This window comes from Poecilia mexicana, unplaced genomic scaffold (assembly GCF_051168715.1).
Source record: "Poecilia mexicana isolate PSO_F unplaced genomic scaffold, ASM5116871v1 scaffold_15, whole genome shotgun sequence".
Classification (NCBI taxonomy): domain Eukaryota; kingdom Metazoa; phylum Chordata; class Actinopteri; order Cyprinodontiformes; family Poeciliidae; genus Poecilia; species Poecilia mexicana.
The window spans coordinates 14,580,251-14,603,465 of NW_028263384.1; the positions used below are offsets into that span (position 1 = coordinate 14,580,251).

At 38.5% G+C, this 23,215-nt stretch overlaps 2 protein-coding genes across 4 annotated transcripts in view; both read left to right on the plus strand.

Moving 5' to 3' along the window:
• The window catches only part of LOC106915466 (cGMP-dependent protein kinase 1), a 95,219-nt gene extending 81,201 nt beyond the window's left edge, over positions 1-14,018 (plus strand). For both annotated transcript variants that reach the window (XM_088013519.1, XM_088013518.1), the window contains exons 9-18: positions 1,531-1,605; positions 6,777-6,873; positions 6,965-7,104; positions 7,864-7,953; positions 8,185-8,326; positions 8,693-8,856; positions 9,484-9,606; positions 9,694-9,756; positions 9,840-9,906; positions 10,054-14,018. In XM_088013519.1, coding sequence (XP_087869645.1) covers positions 1,531-1,605; positions 6,777-6,873; positions 6,965-7,104; positions 7,864-7,953; positions 8,185-8,326; positions 8,693-8,856; positions 9,484-9,606; positions 9,694-9,756; positions 9,840-9,906; positions 10,054-10,152 — 1,060 coding nt within the window. In that variant the 3' untranslated portion in view covers positions 10,153-14,018. The remainder of the gene's footprint in view (positions 1-1,530; positions 1,606-6,776; positions 6,874-6,964; positions 7,105-7,863; positions 7,954-8,184; positions 8,327-8,692; positions 8,857-9,483; positions 9,607-9,693; positions 9,757-9,839; positions 9,907-10,053) is intronic.
• A 1,468-nt stretch (positions 14,019-15,486) lies between these two features.
• LOC106915467 (dickkopf-related protein 1-like) lies at positions 15,487-17,661 on the plus strand. Of its 2 annotated transcripts, none has more exons than XM_014983078.2 (4): positions 15,487-16,041; positions 16,143-16,284; positions 16,447-16,581; positions 16,679-17,661. In XM_014983078.2, exons 1-4 carry the CDS (start codon positions 15,802-15,804, stop codon positions 17,014-17,016), a joined length of 855 nt encoding a protein of 284 aa, XP_014838564.1. In that variant the 5' UTR covers positions 15,487-15,801; the 3' UTR covers positions 17,017-17,661. The 2 variants fall into 2 exon arrangements, with proteins under 2 accessions (XP_014838564.1, XP_014838563.1); XM_014983077.2 differs by having other exon boundaries at positions 15,493-16,041; positions 16,140-16,284.
• Positions 17,662-23,215: the final 5,554 nt, after the last annotated feature.

A 23,215-nucleotide genomic window follows, 5' to 3' on the forward strand; every position in this document is an offset into this window, starting at 1 on the left:
TATTTTACATTATCTGCCAGTAAATGGCAGATATTTTTGTTTTCCAATACAATTATTTACTCTTTTTTTAGTAATGTTGATTTATAATACATCTACAGCCAAAAATTGTGAATGTGACTGTTTTACTTTGCTTTCCTCAGCGATTTCTGTCGCTCTGTAACTGCAAATAGACCAAAAAGGAAGGACATTTTCTTGTGACATTTCAAAGACTTAAGACAGGAAAGCTGGACAATTGTAGTTATTTTTAGTTTTACTTCTGCTATGAACGGAAATAAGGGTTTCTAGCTCTGTTATTTGGCCTCTTGAAATTGTGGAGAATAGAAAAGCAGAGTCAGTTGGAGTCCTCTTACCCAATACATTCATCTGGCCTCAGAAAAAAACAGTAAAGGAGTCATCCAGCATGGGTGATTGCTGCTGCCTGTTACACAGGCAGCTAATGCTTTCACAGCTCACAAAGCCAGACTAATGCCTGTGTCAAACAGCTAGGCCAGTTTTGGTGCAGGATAATTGTTTTTCAATCTTTGTTATTCCGCGCGCTTTTATTCATTTTCCGAGCACCCATGGATTCTTTAAAATGAAAGCAGCTCAGCTTAAGTGGTAAAACAAAGATAACAGCGGTAGCTGTGGGAAAAAGACGCAATAAAAACAAGTGGCAGGGAGCCGCTGACCCCTTGGAAGGCAAAACTCGATCAGACAAATACTTAAATAAAAGCTTCTCTTAAAAAAAGTCAGGCAACAGGAGGGCTGGTCTTGAGCATCGCATGAAAACTGCCTTGTTTGGATGTTTTTTTTTTTTTTACTATAATCGTTAATGATCATTTAAAGGAAAATCTGGAAGTACCTTGCTATAAGTGTAAGTGTGTCAGATTTATTTCACATGAATGACACGACATTCATTTTCCGAGTCAAATCCATTGCTGAATTTATTCTCATAGGATGTTAAAAGAACATTGTTGTTTTGTTTCTTTTAGCTACATTTGCATATTTAATCTTTATAACCAAAAAATGTACAAACTAACTACTGGGATTTTAAACCTCGTGAGGATTTATAAATTGCTCAGTGGCTTTCTTATCGTTCAGCAGAGTATATTTTTTATTCTGTAATTTAATCAGTGAAACATTTATGTGCTCTTTACTTTTGGTCTTAAACTTCCCACTCGCTCACTCACCATCTGTTGGCTCAGGGGTTTCTTTTTACTTCTGTGGCATACATGAGCCTTGCCTGCTGCAATTTTTTTTAATTTTTTTTTTATTTTAGAGGATCGTCTCTAAAAGCAGGCTAATGAATTTTTAATAGTAACTGGCAGTATTTTTTATGGCTGTCTGGTCATTTTCTCCTCGCAGATCACTTGCAGAGTACAAACTGCACCTTACTGCTCCCTGTAACCAGAAGCTTTTAAAATATCATATGCAGTTTAAGAGAATTTTCTTGAATAATTTATCCTGAATAGGCAGTGATTTCTTATAGCAAAATCTGTGTCAGAAAAAGTTTGCTCAGAGCTATTTTAACATTTATTATTACTGTTCCAGTTCATTCAAGCACTTGATTGGAGGTTTAGAGGATGTTTCTAATAAAGGCCACGAGGACGCCGATGCCAAAGCCAAGTAAGTCAAATTTTGTATGCAAAAATTAATTGAAATACTGATCATATATATAATTTATGTGGCATTCCTGTAAGCTTTTGGCTTTTGTTTGTTTTCACATTTAAGTTTAAGTTAATTACAGCACATCTTGGCTGCCAACACCATGCTATTTTCTAAAGATATGTGCCACAAGTGGACCTGTTTATAATTGTACCTTTAGCCAGTAGCAAGACGAGACTAGAATGCCAAACCACATATAGTGAAGCATTTACTTCTATTTCAGCGGACACTATTATGCATTTATTTTCATTGTAAAGACAACAAAATAAAAAATAAAATATGCAAGCAGTCATGAAATGGTTTCTAGCTCTACTTAGCAAGAAGCCACTTTGTGTTTAGTGTGTCCTCACTGGTTCTATTGCCTTAATATACTATTTAAGACAAAACTTTGTGAATGTGTGCCGTTCTCATTTTTCAGACTTTGAGAAATCAACTTTTTTTATTATTACTATTATATGCAAGTTTCAGTCCCATCTGGGCTTAAGACAGACTTAATAAAACGGAGCAATTTCAACACGTTTCTGCTTCGAGATTCTTAAGCGCATACATTTATATGAATTAACTCCAATAGGATGTTTTTTTTCTAATTCTACTCTACCTGTGTGGCATTATTCATTCAATTCAATTTTATTTATATAGCGCCAATTCACAAAAAAGTTTTGTCTTGAGAAAGAAAATATGATTTCAATTCAACTATAGATATTTTCCAACTGATTCTAGTTATCAAACAGTTAATTATTCAAAGTAGCTTAAAGAGTGTCTATCAAAGGAAACACAGGACATCGCATACAGCCCTTGACTTGCAGCTTTTACTCCTCCTGGACGAGAACAGCAGCAGAAAATCGCTTTCTCATTAGTTCACCGCAGTGTTGGAGAAGAGAACTGCAGCACTTGTGCCAAAACAAATGCTTCGCAAATTTTTCAAACCTCACTTTCCAGCACATCCAACCTGATCATGTGCAATAATTATTATCCCACAAGAAAAATGCTATGGAATGGGACGTGCATTAAATACAGGGACTATTTAATGTGCAATTTTATGTGTACTATTTTGGTGTTTGCATTCTCTGAGTGACATGCTTTTCCATTAGCACTTATGAAGGGAGCTCTTTGTTCAAATTTGTGTTTATGCTTTCTGCTGAGGTTCTGAAAGGCAAATGGAATATTATACAGTGCAGAAAACTAACAGTACAAACCTCCCTATTCACACCTCCCCTACAGAGAAAATGTAGTTCTGGCTACGTCATGCTGTGGGGAGACATTTTTTCTTCATCAGGGGCAGGGAGGAGGGCTAGAGTTAGCCTGTAGCTGAATAAACTAAATGACAATCTTAGAAATGAAAACTCTTAAAGGCTACAACAGACTTGAGATGGGGGACAGAAGTTCACCTGTCACCAGACAAAACTTACGTTTGGGTCTAGACGACTGCTGGGAATGGGAGTCGTCCTTCGAAAGTTGGTAATATCTAGTCAGCCAATAGCAGTAAAAGGCAACAGTTACTGAGTCTAGATAAGGGCAATGAGAAAAGAGAATGGCTGTTGAGCGGGGTCCAGTGGATTAATTGCGGTGCTTAATACTGGCCAGGTACCCCAATGTCTCTGCCAGCCGAAGTGAGAATAACAAAAAACCCATCATGCACATTGCTGACCCCATTCTTTCAGTCCTTCCCTCTTCAGAGGAACACGTTTGATTCTATTCAAATCAACAACATACTATTCTTTGGCATGATTTGGATCATGATTCCTTTTCAGAACTTCACCCTAAAATAGAATCAATTGCTCCCGTGCCTCCGTGAGATCTGTCACATCAAAGCGGGTTTTACCCTGATTAAGGCTGCTCTCCCTGCCCCGTGCCGTCTCGTGTCTTGCTGGCGCTCCCTCCCCGGCAGAGAACATTTGTGTCTTTGTGAAGATGCCTGACTCGAGGTCCCACGGTGACTGAAACTGCCTCTAATTGGTCACAGAGAATCGGCGCATTTCGGCAGTACTGTACAGCAACCTGCTGCCTCTGCTCTCTGTGAGGCTGACAAGTCTTTTCTTCAAGGACTACCTCCCTGCTATGTGCCGCCTGCTGATATTGTTTTTGATTGAACTCATTCTTCTGTTACGGGGAGAAGCTACGTGTTCACAAAATAAAGTAGATTGTTTTTAGCTTTTTACGCTGCTATTTCCACAAGCATAAAACCTGGTTTTATCTGAAGGCAAGGGTGAAACTGTGCATACGTCCCCATCATCTCTGCTGTTGACTGCCTTGTCAATGCAAGAAAAGAGACTGTAACATGTTTTCTACTCAGAAATTAAACCTTTAATTCTGAATTTTCTTAAACTGAAAAACAGCGGGTTGCAGCATCCGGCTGTTGAGCTGCTTTATTTAGAAAGTGATGGGGAAACTGGTTTAAATCAATAGGAAGCTGGATGGAAATATATACCGGCCCATCTTGAAGGAAGAACTATTCGAAGCTGCGAAAGGCTTGATAATGGACTTGTTCAGATTAAAACATTTTTATATGTTAGAAATGCCTGATCAACATCCAGCTCTAAATCCATCTGTGACATTCTTTTAGAGCTGTTGCTCTCCATCCAGACTAACTGAGCCTGGGCTGTTTTACATTAAAGAACAGGCAAAAACCTCTTGTATCTACTTCTCTAAGGCTGTTAGAGGAAAATGGCTCTACAAAGTATTGACTGAGGGAATATGTACGCAAGCCACACATCACAGATTTTTACTTTTTTAAAGCATTGTTGTAAAAGATGTGTTTCCTTCTACTTCTCAGTTATTGACTACTTTGTGTTGCTTTATCATGTAAACTCCCCAAAAATATACAGAGGGTTGTTGTTGTTGTAAAACGCACTCAGGTTCAAGTGGTAAAAATACTTTTGCGTTGTGTATATGACAGCATATGACTCAGCCCTGCCTCTGTCAGCTATTCAACCATTAAAGTGCAGTGAACAGTGTATAGTTTTAAGCAAAACTGGCATTTAAGCTTTAAGGTCAAAACTGCTTTCTTCTTGCTCTTTTTCCTGTTAGGCTGGTCCAAAAAGTACAAAAACAAAATAAATAAGGATAATAGTGGCACACACACACACACACACACACACACACACACACACATTACACATAAAAATCCTCTCACCAACTCACCATGGGGATTACGTCATCTTTATGACCTCATCCGTTCAGTAATACAGATTATCGCCCACTAGGGTCCCACTTGACCTGTAATGAAACCCCAGTACAAAGGGTTTCAGTAATGGACTTTCCAGGTAACATTAATAAGTAACATGTTGTTTTTGTTTCACGTAATGGACCTTTAAACTGTGACAGTAACCAGGATTGCTTGACAGGTCTTGATCCCACTGAGCTTTGTTTGTCTTTAATTTTATTTTTGGTTGTGGTGCTGTTCTAGCCCCACGGGGTTTGCTCACAAATGCAATTTCTGAAATTTGGCAGTACTGTATGTTTATTTAAGAGATATGTTGTCTTGGTTTTACACAACAAACGGTTCCTGTGTGATCGCATCTCTTTTTATGGAAAGCCTTTTAAGAATTTAATATATATGCAGAGTGGGAGACTAATGATTAATGAATAGTCTATTAATTTGGAAACAATGGAAATTAACTACACTTCACTCAAAAAGGCTACAATGGACAAATTTTGTTAAGAAGTGATTATGTTTAGTTATTTTAATGGATGAGCTTTGAGTTGCTTTTTTTGTGTGTTTCTTCAGGCTCTTGATCTGTGAATTCATAAGTAGAAGTGCTGCTATCTGCTGGACAAATAATGCTATTACCAGTAAATGCTTTGGATTTTCAAAAACCACACAGCTGGACAAGGGCCCTCGGTATATTTCCAGATAACCCAGTAGGCTTGTCACAGTGACATAAGGTGGATCTAATGCACTGACCTAAATGGACGTGCTACGACGGCACAAATTCATACAAGAAAACTATGCATTTTTTCCTTCCACTTAGCAGTTATGCTTTGTGTATTGCTCTCATAAAATCCTAATAAAATACAACAATTTTTGGGATATTACATAGTAAAACTTTTTTTAAAATTCAATGATATGAGTACTTTTCAAGGGGCTGTAATTTACTCCGTTATTTTCTTCTCTTATAGATGAATGTTTTATTTATTTTTTGACTTGCAGTGTTATCTGGGACACCCTAGATGAGGGGAGCAGGGGGTAGAAGGCTCGCATGGGAATGTCACACGATAGTAATAGTGCATACATAGACACAAATACAACGTGAGTCTCCTGGTAACCTGGTATGTTTTCTGAGAAACACCATACTTAACTACCTGCCAACACGTGCTGCTGCCGCAATGCACATTTGAAGTATCTGCTTTCAATAAAGTCACTCTTAAGTAAATAGTATTACTAATCTCTACAGCTCCACAAACAAACCTGTCTGAGCAATCCAATCAAATCTTCCTAGTGGGTATTTTTTAATCCTCATCAATCGCACAACTGTCAGGCTGTTTTTATGGTAAAAAAAAAAAAACAACAACAAAAATAATAATAATAAAACCCTGACACTGAGGTGATAGTCTGCTCTAAGTGACCCAGGAGGCCAGTCCTATGCTCACTGATCCAGAAACTGAGCTGATGAAACTCTGTCTGGATCAAGCCATAGCCTGAGAAATCAGGGAGCGTTTGGGGGATAAGGCTCGGACACGTGGAAACAATCTCTGCTGCCAGCGCGTTCGGGTCATCAGTGGCATATTGTGATGTTCAGTGGCGGAGCCAAAGCATGTCTCCAGTGCTAAATGAGAAACGGGAGGCTTGTGCGACACATATTCGAGTTTGTTCTTTCCTGTAGAGAATGGGGACGGGCTGGGGACACTTAGTCTGTGTTCAAGCGGAGGTCGAAGCAATTTGCCAGAGGACTAAGCTCAAACACATCCTGTTCATGTGTTAGTATTTATCCACTCCACATCCTCAATAACATCCTTGATAGATTACTGTGATTCTAATCCTCTAAGATTTGCAAACAAATTAGCTCAGGGAGAAACGGATATTTTTTTTTTCCTCAGGTTGTTGATAGTGGATTATATGTTCTTTCATCCTTCAACTTGTCTCTAATCCTTCTCCAATGTTTTCTTTCCTCCCCTTTTCTCTGCCGCAACAGGTACGAAGCAGAAAATGCATTTTTCTTCAATCTCAATCTGGCCGACTTCAACATCATAGACACCCTCGGGGTCGGGGGCTTCGGACGTGTTGAGCTGGTATGGAATAGCGTGTTGTAGTGTGAACACAAAGGACGGACATCCATACTAACACCAAGAATTGACCGTTCCTCAATTCTTTTGGCCACAGGTTCAGCTAAAGAGTGATGAGAACAAGACTTTTGCCATGAAGATCTTGAAGAAACGACACATTGTTGACACAAGACAGCAGGAGCACATTCGGTCTGAGAAGCTCATTATGCAAGAGGCTCACTCTGACTTTATTGTCAGGTATAACATGAGCAACCTTTTTAAGGCGATGCAGTTTATTAAAACAAAATTGCACAAGTTTGATTTGCCATTGTTTACTTGGAGCTGGAAATGTATTTGTTTGAGTACAAAACTCCGTGGACCCCACTCGGCATGATGCTGCTACAGATGTTCAGGTTTAGCAGTGCCTAGTTTAACCATTGTTGACTCCTCATAAAAGTGAGGGAGGGATTGTAAAGTTGCTTCAGTAGAGCTGATGATTCAGTACCCACTTCTTCTTTATACAATTTGACATCTTTAGTGTATTTTAGTGGCACTGGAAAATGCAATGTCTTGGGTAAATAAACAGCATTTCCTTCTTACAAATATTCTGTAGTAACTAAGGACTTTTTTGGGCGTGTGCAAACTTTCTGTACTCTTCAACTCTAACATTCACATACTGCAGATAGGCACCACTTACACTCAGTTGACACCAGGGATACTACAGTGTTGCAGCAATGCCATTTTAATTGCAGTACTTATACTTTGCAGATGTCTGTGATGATGAATCACTCACTCTGAAACGCTTTCTGATAAATTGAGCTAATAATCATTTGACCGTTTGAGGGCCATCATGGATTATGTATGGAGTGTATTTTCATTTCAGAACATCCATAAAAAAATGTAATTTAAATTAACGTATGAAAATATGTCATCCTAGCGCAGTAGAACTGGATTGTTAATTGTAAATGGGATATTTCTGAATATTGTAGATATCGACTGTTGTATTATATTTTCCAGACTGTATAGAACATTCAAAGACAGCAAATACCTCTACATGTTGATGGAAGCATGTTTAGGCGGGGAACTGTGGACCATACTTCGGGACCGGTGAGAACCTTTTCACACCCCATCCAAGTAGTTTAGCTGGATCATACATGAACGCAGAATCGGTGACAAAGTGCAATGTTTAGAAACCCTTAGTTGTTGTTGTTGTTTTTTTTTTTTAATTCTGCAACAGGGATTTTGTTTGCAAACCTTTTCTCGTTGGTGTCTGAGGAAAAACGGCATTGTCACTCATGTCGATCACCATTTAGCTTTGCTGTCCTGCTGTTTTCTTAGGGGTTCCTTTGAGGACTCAACCACCAGGTTTTACACAGCTTGTGTAGTGGAAGCTTTTGCTTATCTGCATTCCAAAGGAATCATCTACAGAGACCTGAAACCAGAGAATCTTATATTGGACCACAGGGGTTATGCCAAACTGGTAAGAAATCAATATTTAATGTCTGCCAACATTTGTCTTTTTTTAAGACATGTATGTTATATAAACTGGAGAAATATCAAGTTTTTCCAAATTAATATTGAAGGAAATGTGGACCTTCTCTTAAAGTGGAAAATGACCACAAAATTGAATAAGATGAAATGTGGATTTAATACATTTGTAAAATTTCCACCAGATTACTCTAATAAATATCTTCAAAAGATACTAATATTATTCACAAAATGCCCCATGTTGTTTTGTTTTAATGCTGTGAAAAGTAGCAGTGATACTGCTTTGGAATACCTGGCAATAAATATTATTTACTCTGATTAATTCTAGTTTCTGATAACTTTTTCATCTTCTCTTTAGGTGGACTTTGGCTTTGCCAAAAAAATTGGCTTCGGGAAGAAAACCTGGACCTTCTGCGGGACACCGGAGTACGTAGCACCGGAGATTATCCTGAACAAAGGCCATGACATTTCAGCCGACTATTGGTCTCTTGGAATCTTGATGTTTGAGCTCTTGACTGGCAGGTACATACAAGCCTGGTCATGTTTGTCTGTTTTGTTCATGCAGATATTTCTGTAGATTTGGTGAAGCTTTGTCCTGCTTAATGCCAATTTTAACTGACTTTGACATCTCTTTAAGAACTCTAGTTAACAAAAAATATGAACTATTATTTATTTATAATAGGAGTAGAGGCAATGACATGCCAAGTATGCAAGATGTAAATGCCTAGTTTATGCTATGTTCATTAATTAAAAATAAAATTAAACTTTTGGTTTTTTGGCTTGCCAATTATTGGCAAGCCAAAATAAATAAAAAGTAAAAATTGAACACAGAGATTTTTTATGGGCCATTATTTCTGTTAGTTGTTAGGAGTTTACACTTACAGCTAATGAAAACAAATTTAAAATTAAACTATTACATCAGACCAATAAAGAAACCAATTTTGAAAATAGAAGTATGGGAAAATGAACTGTATGCTGGATATCTGCTTAAAGATTGTGATTTGATACCTTTAATCTGATGAGCCTATGCAAAGTTATGTTGGAAACTATTCATGTAAACACAAAAATGTAAATTTGGAGTAAAAAAAAAAAAACTGCTTTTTTTGATATACTTCTTACGCAAAACTAATGCTGGCCTCTGTTATATAGTCCACCTTTCTCCGGCCCTGATCCAATGAAAACCTACAACATTATCCTGAGAGGCATCGATATGATTGAATTTCCAAAGAAAATCACCAAAAACGCTGCCAATCTAATCAAAAAGCTATGCAGGTAAGAGTTTGTGCCTCAAATGGTTTTTATTTGCCCTTGTTTGATTTTTTAGTTTAAATGCTTAGTCTTTACCTGTTTTCACTTTAGGGATAATCCTTGTGAAAGACTTGGAAACTTGAAAAACGGTGTCAAAGACATCCAAAAGCACAAGTGAGCAAAACTTTCATAACAGACTTCCTTTTGCAGTTTCTGTCGTTCTCCTTTCTGATAGCTTCTTGCTGATTTTCTTTCAGATGGTTTGAGGGCTTTAATTGGGAAGGTTTAAAAAAGGGGACATTGACGCCTCCTATTATCCCTAATGTGAGTGCACACTGCTGACATTAATTCTCATTAAAGCATTTTCCTCAGTCCCTCGCTTGTCGTCTCACGCAGCCTCGTATAATCAAGATCTGCTGAATGTGTTGTTGCTTTCATGTGAAATGCTTTTTGTTCTTCTGTCCCGATAAGGTCACATCAGCAGTCGACACAAGTAACTTCGACAGCTTCCCTGAGGACAACGAGGACCCGCCTCCCGACGACACCTCTGGCTGGGACGTCGACTTTTGAAGTTCACCTCTCTCCACTTAAAACCAAAAGAAACTCTTCTTTTGTAGGCTTTCAATGGCTTGGAAGCCAACTCGGAGGACATAGTTGTTTGTAGAAAAAGAAACTGCATTAAAAATGAAAGAGAAGATATGGAAATGGAGATGGATGGCAAACCCTCTGGGTCACCGATATGCCTTTATTTCACTGTGGCTCTGGATAAAGCATTTATATTGGGACTGCTGTAGCACTTCCTCAGTGTTGTCTTATACTCAAGTTTATAGGTAAAGGAAGCACAGGGATACTCAGACATTTACACACACATACAAGTTAGGCTGATACTGGAGCCAGGTTTTCCCCTGCAACAGGGGAAGGTGTTTATTGGATGTATGAATGTGTGGTAACTTAACTAGGTTTGAATTCTGCGGTTAACAGGAGGGCGAAAACAGCCAAAAGTTGCTCAGAAACAGAGAAATGTTTGTCAATTTTATTTACAAAGTCTGTCTCTGCAGATCTGTTCACTGGACTTCGGGATGTTGCTGCAGCTGCTGCCTGGTTTGTGACTCGCAGCTACTCGCAACAATCTATGATACTTTCCACAGATGTACACACTATGGTTTCCAGTTATCAAGTGCTCAAGACTAACCTGAATGTCAACTATTCTCTCCCTATTTAGCATACCTACATAACATTAAGCTATGTGTGGCACATAGTGTTTGAATATACCAGTTACATTGTCATACATGGACATAAACAAAACGCTTGGTACACTTCCTATGAGTTTTATCTACCTTGAAAAGCACAAACGCTGTGCATTCAGTGGAAAGAGTCACGACTCTTTAAGTGCCCTGCTTAAAGCTTAATGAATCAAACACATCTGCACATATGACAGCTCGGCTAGCATCTCCATGAAGCAGTGTGGTGTCATTATGCACTTAAGACCATTAACTGAACGGTTATAAGTCTGTTTTAAACCTTAGTATGAGTCAAATTCTTTGTCGTCGTTTTATTGTGCTTCACAGTTACATTCTGCTTTTTGTTTTTAAATCCATTGAAATCCTTACCGCCGCTTACCGAACCCCGATGTTCCCCGTTTGCTCTTGTACAGCTCTGAAATAACTGTGAACCTGGTTTCAGTGTCTTTGGTGCTGTTGGTGAATTATGATCAGCAATGTTGAGATGACAGTACTGTTTATGGTTTTGTACTGTGATTCTTTCTCCCTCTTTTTTTTTTTCGTGCCAGATTACTTTGTGATGTAATTGATGTCATGCTTTAGAGAAATGGAGACTTGTGTAAGTTTTCAAACTTGAGTGAAGATCTTGACACCATGTTGCATTGTGCTAAATGTAATTTTAACTAAAATGAGTCAAATTTGACAATCTCTCCTTACCCAGATTCAACCATCTCGCCAAACTAAATTTGACCAAACTTTCTCTTTCAGCCAGCTTCATAATGCCTTTAAGGACAATTCAACAGTAGAGAACCAGATACGTTTGTCAGCACTCCTGACAAAGATGTGTAAATGCCTTAAAATAAATTATTCTTTAATTAAAGTTTTCAAAAAATTACAAAAGAATAAACTTTTAATTTGACTTCATTTAGTCAGTATAAAAAAACATTAAGAGTTAGTTGTTTTTAGTACAACTGTTTGCACTCCAGTTACTATTTCATTATACAAACCGCTTCATCCATTGAGACAATAGTTGGACTTCTCTAATAACATTTCCCAAGGCTACAGTTTCCCCTTTGCACAATATATCTTGATTGTTTAGAGTTCTGGATCCTCTCCTATGCCTTCTTCTCTTCAGCTCATCCCAAATTTTTTCTATAAAGTTCAGGTTTGGAGGTTGCGTTAGCAATGGAAGATGGTACCTTTTGTCTGGGAATTATCTCGGTTGTAGTTGCCACGTGCTCTGGCTCCTAAAATATACTAAGAAAATCTGTTTCAGTTTTCCTGCAGAGTCCACCAGATGTTTATTTAAGATATTCTGGAATTTCAAAGAGTTGGTAATGCCATGCTCTCTAAAAATCAAACAGGTCCACAGCTTAACATACCTGCCACTATATTTTACGGTGGGTATAATGTGTTTTTCATCATATTCATTTCTTGTTTCACACTAAAACCATTCAAAATGTTTGTTCATGTAATACTGAATCTCGATGTCCAAGAAAATATTACCCAAGGTCCCAAATATGGGGCTCTTTGTAGCAATTCACTAACAGGAGAACTTGACTTTTTTCACCTGCCTGTTTACTATTTATTGTGGTAATATAGACCAGGGACACTCACATTCTCTACTTGGTTTGTGTACTATATTTTTTTCATATAAAAAGTTACGGTTTATGAATTAGAAGGTTGTATATCTCACAATCAACTTTAAAAAATACAAGTATGAGTTTATTTTTTTAAGTTATAGTTATCTTTTCTTTTAAAATACGTTTAGTATTACCAACATCTGTGCCTCCTGTAATTTTTTTCAAAAGCAAGTACTTCCTAACATGGACTTCCCACCAATCAAATTAAAAGTTGAATTTTTTTGTAATTTTCATATTGTAAAATTATGTTACTGTAAAAGCAAATACGTATATATTATGGTTTTTTACACATCTTTTTCAAATATGTGAACAAACCTATTCATATTTGTTTTGGTAACACTCATTTCATTAAGACTCAGCAGTCACAATCCCCCACTGGTCACCCAACAAGTTTCTCCTCTCTACACTAAGAAAACAACTGAATTTAAAGTCAAACAGATTGTAAGTGCCTTACGTCAATGGCATATAGAATAAACATCACATGACCTTTGCAATGCTGCATGAACACATATACACCTCAGAAACATACGTCCTCTTAGACTGCTATGTTTCACCCTTTGTTATAAAAAAAAACAACACTTAGTACCCAAGGAGAGAATACAATTGTTTTAAGGCTTACAGTTGATAAATGAAATACATTTCCTGTTTATGATATTTAATTTATTTTATGAAGACACTAATTAAAAAAAAATACCTGACTTGGCTGCAATGACATGCTTTTCTCTTCTTATCTTCTGTGATCTTCTGTGATCTGAAGAAATCAACCACTTATGGCCTGATATGAAACACCAGTGAGCATTAATCGTAATCCAGAAGATCCACCCATCACCTGTTACAGCCATGAAATCTTAACAATCGGAGAGGGCAAGAATGATTTGCAGTTTTCAATGAATAACACACAATTTCAACCTGTAGTTTGTTGCTTATTAGAACTGAAATATCTGTCTTTCCTAATAAAAAGTCAAGGTCATTTAAATCATTATTTCTTGGGTGATGAAAAAAGAATGGGAATGTGTATATAAAGATTTTATGTATGCTTTTGTTTATGTTTATCACAAAGCCTTATGTTTCTCACCTCTCTCCAATCCCGAGGAGTTTTATTTTTGTTCTCAAATGCCTTCTATCAGCCCTGTGTTATTTTTTGCTGTTGTTTACTTTTGCAGAGTGCCACATGTCAGATTTTTTAAAAAATATATAGAGAGAGAGAGTAAAAAACAACAACAACAAAAACAATGCTTTTGAGTCATGCTTGTCTATTGTAGTTTTTGTCTTAACTGATTAGGGATAAGAACAAGACAGAAGTGGATACAAGTGCTTAATATCATCATGAAACCTTTTAGTTGGTGGGGTTTAATTCAAAGCCAACATTTTGTCCTTAAAGTTGATACCTTAGAAGCAGGAAAAATTAACAGGGGACAAGGGAGATTGAAAGAACACATTAACACTTTGTGGTGTATGGGACTTCATAGTTACAGATCCCTCCTCACAACTTAAATTTACCGTGATCATTTATTTTTATTTCCTTGATGCAGTGTTGTGCTTTTCTGCTTTTTAGAATAAATTCATTCCAAGACATGTGGTCATTTGTTTAAAACATATGGTACTATATAAAAACATTCTGGCTGAGTGGATGATTGAAAAGAGTAAACCAAACTCTTATCAGTCAGGTGATCATAATGTCATGCCTAGTCTTGCTTTGCAGTTTGCCGAAGCTGCCACATGAGGGAGCGGCTGGCCAGAAAAAAATCCTTTAGGTAAAGAGCCAGGGTCTTCTGCGAACTGTAATAATCAGTCCTGGAGTTAATGACATGCAGTTTAGAGGTAAGTGGAAATGATTCAGCTCGATGTTTTTCGAACAACAGAAATCCGTTTAGAGGTGGGGGGCGAGAGGTGGGTCAGGGAATTGGCTTCGGTCATAACAACAGGGTGACACTTATAGGAGATCAAAGGGGATCTACTGCATCAAAGGACCTCCATCTTACCTGCTCTAACATTTAGTAAGGTGGAGATAAAAGCGCCACTTCAAAAGATATGCACCAATTCAGACGCGCAAAGTACTGCGTGTTTGTCAGATGTCCAAGGACGACTATGCGTGCTCACACAAACGCATGCACGCACAGGCAGTCCGATTGGTTCGCTCACACACATTTTTATCAAGAGCACATCTATCTATCTATCTATCTATCTATCTATCTATCTATCTATCTATCTATCTATCTATCTATCTATCTATCTATCTATCTATCCATCCATCCATCCACCCATCCATCCATCCATCCTTTGTATATTGTTGAATACAAATCCTCTCTTCATTGACATCTGTCGCGATGCTGGAGCCCAACAGGGGCAGATCAGAGTCGCCTTTAATCTCAAAGTGCCAGTCACTCCTTGAAGGCCTCCCCTACGGAAGTCCGTTAATTCGGCAAACTATTCACACCCCATAATGCCCCGCATATCCTAAACACATTGATGTCCGCCGCTGGTGTAATCAAGCACACTTTGGTGGATAATTGTCACCTTTTGGCAAATCAGAAGGATCAAATGAAGTGGTTAATCGACCAAAGAAACTTCAATCACTTTGGTCCTGAAAGTGCCAAAGGGTACTTTAGAGTCATCTTGGATGTCAAAGAGGCTGGAAGAATCAAATGAGCCAGTATGTTTGGACCGTCATAAAGATTGCTTATGGCTGCTGTTGAAATGATAGATGAAAGGTTTTTTCTTTGTTAGTTTTACATTTTTATGTTAAGAAAATACTTACGATTTTACCAACTGAAAGGTGATTTATTTTTTATAATCTCAACAAACGCTATAAAAGTATAGAAAATTTAAAGGTGCAAAAAATGGGATACTTTATTTGCAAAGAGGACGGATAATACCAGCCAAAACTTAAAAAAAAATGTTGTTCAGTTTGTGTATTTAAAAGACAAATAGATCAGATATCCAATAGTGATTTTGTTGTTGACTCTAAAGTCTGATAATTTCGTGTGGAATCTAGGGGTGTTGCTGAATGTCCCCTGCGCGCCGCTGATGGGTATTCAGACAGACTCTGCGGGTCATTATCTTTCCACAAACACCGCGAAATGTAGTCCTGTGCAAAGGATGGCTATTTCCGTACAGTGGGGCTCTGTTTGAAATTCCTCCCCCTCCGCCTTTGTTGTGCACAGCGAGGGGCGGGAAGACAAACAGGTCTACATGTATAAAGAGATCACCCCAGGACTTTTTTGAGTCAGGAGGCATCCGAGCATCGTGCCGAAACTGTCTGGGAAACTTTGGGATACCCACGCCGTTTGGACTTTGTCACTTTTTACTACTCAGCATAACATAAGGGATATCTTTTTTTTTTTCGTTCTTTCTCTATGTTTGTTAAAGAATTGAAGAGAAGTATCATGCAGATGCCCCTTGCGCACCATATTTTGGCTGTGCAGCTCTTTCTGTTTGGATACTGCGGAGACGTTTACGCGGGAGCAGTCCTGATGAATTCCAACGCGATTAAAACCTTACCCGCTGCGGGGAAAGGTGCAGACACCGTCAGTCCAAGTCCGCGCACCTCACCGCCTGGTGGCATGGGACACAAATTACCCTCTGACACCTTGCAGGTAAACTAACTCTAGTATGGGTAACAGTCAAAACCATGCGTAAAAACATGCTAGGCTTTTTTAATTAACTTTTTTTTTATTTTTTTTTTATGCTGCAGCAGTCAGGTGCTTGCACAGATGACGAAGACTGCGGAGGTGATGAGTTCTGCAACGACGCCCGGGGTGTTTGTCTGCCGTGCCGTAAGTGCCGGAAGCGCTGTGTGAGGGACTCCATGTGTTGCGCAGGAAACCGCTGCATCAATGGTGAGCAGACGTCAGATATGTGATCATTTCTGTGATCCATCTGATTCACGTAGTTTTGAGTTTTCTCTGCGCTCACTTTACATGTTTATCATTCAAACTTTCCATGTGTCACCTTCTGTCGCAAACAGTTCTTTAACACTCTCATTTGCTGTCCTCTTCAAGGTGTTTGTCAGGTAAATGACATTCAAAGCTCAGACTTATCTGTCACCCCTGGCTGGAATAAACACAACAACACCATGGAGCATCAAGGAAAGAGGACACCCACAGCCTCTGGCTTCCAACCGAACGCTGTCAAAGGTGTGTTACCTGTCAGACCAGCCTCGTGTCACAGAGTCAACAGGATGTTTTCAGAAGTGTTATATGTAACAAATGTCAATTCTGTCCCTGTCTCCAGGCCAGGAGGGTGATGCATGTCTGAGATCCACAGACTGCTCCGAGGGTCTGTGCTGTGCCAGGCACTTCTGGTCCCGCATCTGCAAGCCTGTGCTGACAGAGGGCCAGGTGTGCACACGCCACCGCAGGAAAGGCAATCATGGCTTGGAGCTGTTCCAGCGCTGCGACTGCGGCGACGGCCTGGTGTGCCGGGCAGAGAAAGGAGAGCGGGACCACGGAGTCAGCCGAGACCACGGAGTCAGCCGAGACCACGGAGTCAGCCGAGACCACGGTGTCAGCCGAGACCACGGTGTCAGCAGGACTGCAGCCCGGAACTTACACACCTGTCAGAGACGCTGACACAACCGCACAGGCACATAGACCCAGAGGGGCATAGAAAACTCACACACAACGACACACATCGATAAATCAGTGCAGACTCTGCAGACACTGACAAATCCTCCACTTCCAATCTTGTGTTTACCAAAAGATGCTGACACACACTCATATGCACACACACACACGCACAAGACACCCTCCACCTGAGACATTCTTTCCTGCTAAATTTGCTGACACCAACACATCACCCGGAAGGATGGACATGAATCCTGGAAAAACGAGACACCCGCAGGGACACAAAATTGTGAGACCAGCGTCTCCGGTTCCTCGTCAACAGGTGAAGAATCTGAAATCAGGAAGTGACATTCCAGAAGGATTTGGGGAATCGATTCGTGTCGTCAGTGGCAGAGCTGCTTTTGTTTCTCTTTTATGGAACTTTGAGCCACTGTTATTGCAGTAAATTACTGTAGTGTAAATAATATCCTGTAGGTGGCACTTATTTGTCCCACTGAATTTTAAGTCAACACCAGTATTATAAAAAACATGGTGCTGCATGTTTTGTAAATATGTGATATATAAATATATTAAAATATATTGTTTTATATGAAACCATGTAAAGAAAATGTGAATATTTGTTTTATTATTAAATGTCTCATGATAACCTCATTCTTGCTCTCCATCATTTCATAAAATGTATTGCAGAAGAGATTTAGCCCCAAATTAATTGGGTTTAACTGTTGTCTCTGCAGGAAAGATGTGTTTACCAGTAAAATAGCAACTATATTGTGGAAAGTAAAACATTTGTGAAATAAGAGGGGTTGGTTTAAGTACAGTGTCGTGCCCTAATGGCGTTCTTACTTCGAGCAAATCGAAATTAGTTGATGTTTAAGATCAAATTTGATCTCCAAAACTTTATGCTGCTTTATAATAATACGATTTTATGAGACTTCAAACTGTTCTGAGACTATAAATACTGATTAGAGTGTCTTAAAGGGAATCCCACAGTCTGTCAGAGGGCGACCAAGACCAAAGTGCACTTAAGCTCTTTAGAAACAACTCCGGTCTTAGAAACATCACTGTGTTTTATCCAAATGACATTTTACTTACCTTAAATCGGTTGTCACTTTTGCCAGGGATTTAGACAGAAGCCTGTAATTATTTACACAGGAAATGGAGGAAGAAGGAAGTGCACCACCACCATTGATCCTTACATGTAAAACACTTTCTGAAAACAAAACAACAGTGTTTTTAATCAGAGTAATTTCCTAACATTAAAGAAAAGCAGTGTATTAAGCAAATATATTATAGTAGGTTAAATTATTGTCAATTTGGTGATTATGCCTAACTCTTCTGACATAGTCGAACGTGATCCTCAGTGTGTCATACAGGAGAATAATTGCTGGCACAGTTCTTCCTGTTTCCATTCGCCATATAAAGAAAAGATTATCTGAAAAGTTCCTAAAAAGGCATTCACATGATCCCTTTAAATGTTTGAACAAGACCTACTCCCCATTCATGAACATCTCCTTAAATCATCCAAGAATTAGTCACAGCAGGAGAATAAATTGTTCATTTTAACACGGCTGAATTGCGAAGGCTACATCACAGGGAGAGCACAGGACAGGATGTGGTCATATCAAATGTTAACACCAAAGTGGTAATAACAAAGTATGTGTGTTGCAGTGAGTGTTTGTAACCTAAACCTTTGGTGTTGGCTAGTTTCTAATTATGACTTATTTATATGTAGCAGAACAGATAGTTGCCTATCTGGTTTAAAGCCTCTAATTACTTCATCTTTCTCAATCTGCACCAGCATTTGTGAACTAAAGTGCCGAACAACACTTACATTTTTTGTGTGATGCAACCCCAAAAAGGATCTTGCCTCTCAATCTCTGTAATCTCTCGAGTTGCACAGCACTGCCTGCTTCCTGACATGTTGTGCAATCTGTGTGCTCTAATATATAGGCTATAAAACCTGTCAAATTCACATGGGTGCCTGTAATTAGGCCTGTTTAGATTAGAAGATGGTGAGAAAATGACTGTACTTTTTGCTTGATTTTCTTGTCAGATCAAAGGAAACGTGAGACTTTGTTGATATCTGAGTGTGGCAGATGACCTCTTTATCTGTTTGGACTCATGTAGACACAGATGTTAAGTTTTGCAAACAAAACTAGAGCAGTATTGGTCTGTTATTAAAGAGCTATAGACTATAAGAACTGGTCATTATTTCTATACTCTCCACCAAATTTACATGCTAAAGATTTAATTCAGTAAGATTCTATTTAAAGGCTGTACACAGTTCATATCTTACCTGCAGTTAATAACTCTCTTGCTCCCATGTAGTATAAATCCAGATTAGAAGTGACCAGAATTTGCAGCTAACAACAACTCAGAGAGAGGCTAAAATACGTTTCTTTCATAAGTATAGTTTACACAGATTCCAATGATTAATCACGTAGAAAATAGAAATAGGAGGAAGTCTGTCACCGATGATTTTCCTGTGTGAAAGATTTGCTGAGGGCAGGACTTGTAAAGCATTTATTCAGTGTATAGACCTGATTAAAAAAAGGATCGGGTGTAAAACTACTCAGTTAACTGCTATATTATTTTTTCATGTCATACTTCTTTATTTTGTTGACAGTTTATCCAAAGTTTATCCGAAAATGCTTCTTATGATCCATTCTGAATCGGGAAGCTCATTAGTGGTGCACTAGTTCCTACCTGTATTTCCATTATAAACATCTGTTTCTAAGTAAATAACCATCCAATACAAATCATCTGTTTATAAGTAAACATTCAATGCAAAAATTTAAATATAGAGAAATTTGTGATATATTTTTTTACATGGTATACAGAGTCTGGAGGCAGTGCACCACCAATGATCGTCCTGCTTGAAGCATACTTTAGGTTCCAGTTGGAGTACCGTAAGTGGAAAAATAAGGCAGTGTAAAAATCATTAAAATATTGTTTACCAAAATCTGTGGTCACAGTTTTAGTCTTTTAAACTGCTCTACTTTTAACTCAGCTGATGCTCAGTTTTTTACATGGGAATATCACTGGTGGCACACCACCTCCATGTTCTCTGTAAATAATCAACAAAGGCAATTGTCATGATGGTTTAAAGGTCAATGAAATGCTATTCACTTAAACTACTATGATGTTTTTAACACTGAAGTTGTTTTGAGGCAGTAGAAGAGGGCTTTGGTCTTCACATCTTTCAGAATACCTGTTAGTCTCTGTCTACAAGGCTAACACATATGTATTATTTATATCATCACAGTGATTTGAAGACTCAGAAAATAGTGATAGCATAAACTGCTATGATATATTTAGAACTGTTTTTTTGTTTTTTTTTTAAGATGATCGGTCTTGGCTCTGATTTGTCTTGGGTCAACCGCCAACACAAACTGAACTAAATTTATAGTAAACGACAGCACAAAAAGAGTAAGAGACTAACTTCTCATAACCCTGGAACTGGATTAAAATATTTCAGTCTAATGCATGATAAATAATTGGAAAATAGTAGACTTTCATACACTGTCATATAATGCTAAGAGCCATTCTATCTCCATAATGACTGCTCAGGATTAAAGTGTATGGGATCAGGCAGATTATGATTGAAGCTACCACGGATAATATTTACAATTAACTTTTCATGGAGCACTTTCACATTGTGGTATTGCTATTTTTACTCTTGTACACAAGTATGTTTTATTACTGTTGAGACACAACCATTTAAAAAATTTAATGTCCATTCTTCTGAGTAATTGAGAGTAATTGGAGCATTGTCAGCAGCACAATATACCACACGGAGGCCCAGCCAAGTCATGTGTGTGGTGGTCCTGGAATCTGTGTGCTTGTGAGCCTGTCATCATTACACCAGCCACAGACTCAGTCAGGCCACAGGCATGTGCCCCAACTGAAGGACGGCCAGACTGTGTTTATATATTTATACGTGTGTTTGTGAGTGTGTGCACTTTATACACATAGCTATGGTACATTTCGTGGATTTTGGAAAAACAACAATGCACCACACACACACACAGAGCCATGTTGCTACATGCTGCTTTGCAGCAGTTTACACATTTCTAAACACAACTCCACGAGCTTATTGAGGTGTGAACGATTTAGGGAATAGCGCATTCACCCACACAGTGGCAGACGTCAACAGTTGTTGTTTTTATGCCAGAAGAATGAATCAGCTCGTCTACTGGCGTGCGTTTTACCTCCTTCCATGCAATCATTTTGCATGTCAGAATATGTGATGGAGCACGAGAGTTCCCACATGCAACTCCAACAAGCGATCCACTTTCCCGAAGCTGTAAGTACCATACCAAACTCAGGCACATTGCATATAGAAATCCAAATACGATAAGCTACCATTTGACCTTAATGTGATCTTACATGGCCATTGAATGAGTTAGAGAGTGAGTGCATAAGAGTGAGTGAGGGAATTGTAGTGCATGTACTTAGGAGCAGCAGGTGTTTCTTCCATGTGAGGTGGAGCAGGAGCTGAGCTACAACACTAGAGAGATGGAGGGGGGAATTTATGCAGCTCATACTGACCTGAATAGCGAAGCATCCAATTATTGATACTCTAAAACTATAACCATAGTTTACATCCCTGCTGGCATTTGCACAATCTCCATAATGACTGCTCAGTTTCTGTTTCTTACTAATTTTGAAAGATATTTTTGCTGTTATTGCACACCTGTTTGCTGTTTGTCTCCACTGCACAGGCATACCATGATGTCCTTTTAGTGTTCAATACCTGTGTATTTTATAAGTATGTACTTATACATATAAGTATATATGCACTTATATATACACAAATTCTTGTTCTTGTGTGACAAGAGCATCAAGATAGGGCCACAAAAAATTCTAGAATTGTTAGATATGTGTATGTTCTATTCTATTCTATTCTATTCTATTCTATTCTATTCTATTCTATTCTTTTTGGCAGCTCCTTAAAAAGAAGTAGCAATGATCCAGTGATTAAGGACAGGTATGCTGCTGAATTCTGTTTGCCCTAGCCTGAATAATCTGCTCCATCCTGAGAAAAAAGGAGAGAGAGAGAGAGAGAGAGAGAGAAAATCACCATGACATGCTTTCGCTGATTCAATTTTTTCTTATTTTTGTGAGATTGCATTAGAGATGAACTCCCAGCTAGGGAGAAGTGCATGCACCTCTACAAACCTAGTTGTGTACTTGACACATTAAGCTGTTTGTTGGGAGAATAAAGGAAGATGTGAGTTTAAATGTAGATGTAACAGAAGTTGATTGGTGAAAATAACTTTGAATGTATGGGAAACACTTGAAGACATGCCAGAAGAATGAGTCAACTTTATGTGCATTTCCCTACTACCAATAAGTAGCTCCATCAGATGTAAAAATAGTGCACATGCCAGCAAGTTCTATCCAGTTTTAAACCTTCTTATAATTTACATATTTGTGCGTATTGTATGTTATTACATCACCTTATAAGAATACATAAACACTAAAACAAAGTGTACTTTGATCTGGATAGATGGGCATTCTGCGAGAATCTTATCGTGACAACACTTACTGGATTATAAAATCCAGGTATTTGTTTTTATTGCGGTTGTTAAATTGAACGTTTTATCTTCCTTCATGATCTTGGACTCACAATAAACCTGTTACTGTTATTGTTTTGCTGGTAATGGTGCCAACCATTACCAGCTCATATGAATGAAACAAATTCATAAGCCAACCATCGGAGATCAAACGCCTAAAGAAACAAACCCAGAGTGCACAAGTGCAATGTGTTTTATTTTGCCAGATGAAAAAGACAGAAGAGTGTTCTGATCAAAATCAAGCTCTTATGTAAACATTTTATTAGGAGGTGTCACACTTCTGGTTGCTGGCAAACGCCATGTAATAGAAATGAAACACAATGCTTGCCATTCATCTTTGAGGTATAGCAATCACCTCGATTGAGCAACTCAGGCAATCTCCCTATCCTTGGGGAAATAATAATTAAACAAAGGACAATGTGTTCAGTGTGTGAATACAGGTGAAGAACAGGTTTGCTCCACTAATTTGGGGCCTGCGTGATATCAACACAACAGAGCAAACAAGGGTTTCACAGATTGAGGTGATGACGCGCTGTGCTTTCGTTGGGTGTAATGTTACACTCCCGGTTCTTAGTCACTTCCTGCGTCTTTGTTTCTGTTTGCTGTTGCGCACTCCCCTATCTTTT

Bases quoted from the DNA above. Each gene is read 5' to 3' on its own strand.
- LOC106915467 (XM_014983077.2), top strand. From the start codon at position 15,802: ATGTTTGTTAAAGAATTGAAGAGAAGTATCATGCAGATGCCCCTTGCG. The intron at 16,285-16,446 runs GTGAGCAGACGT...GTCCTCTTCAAG, and splicing joins AGGAAACCGCTGCATCAATG to GTGTTTGTCAGGTAAATGAC. The intron at 16,582-16,678 runs GTGTGTTACCTG...CCCTGTCTCCAG, and splicing joins CCAACCGAACGCTGTCAAAG to GCCAGGAGGGTGATGCATGT.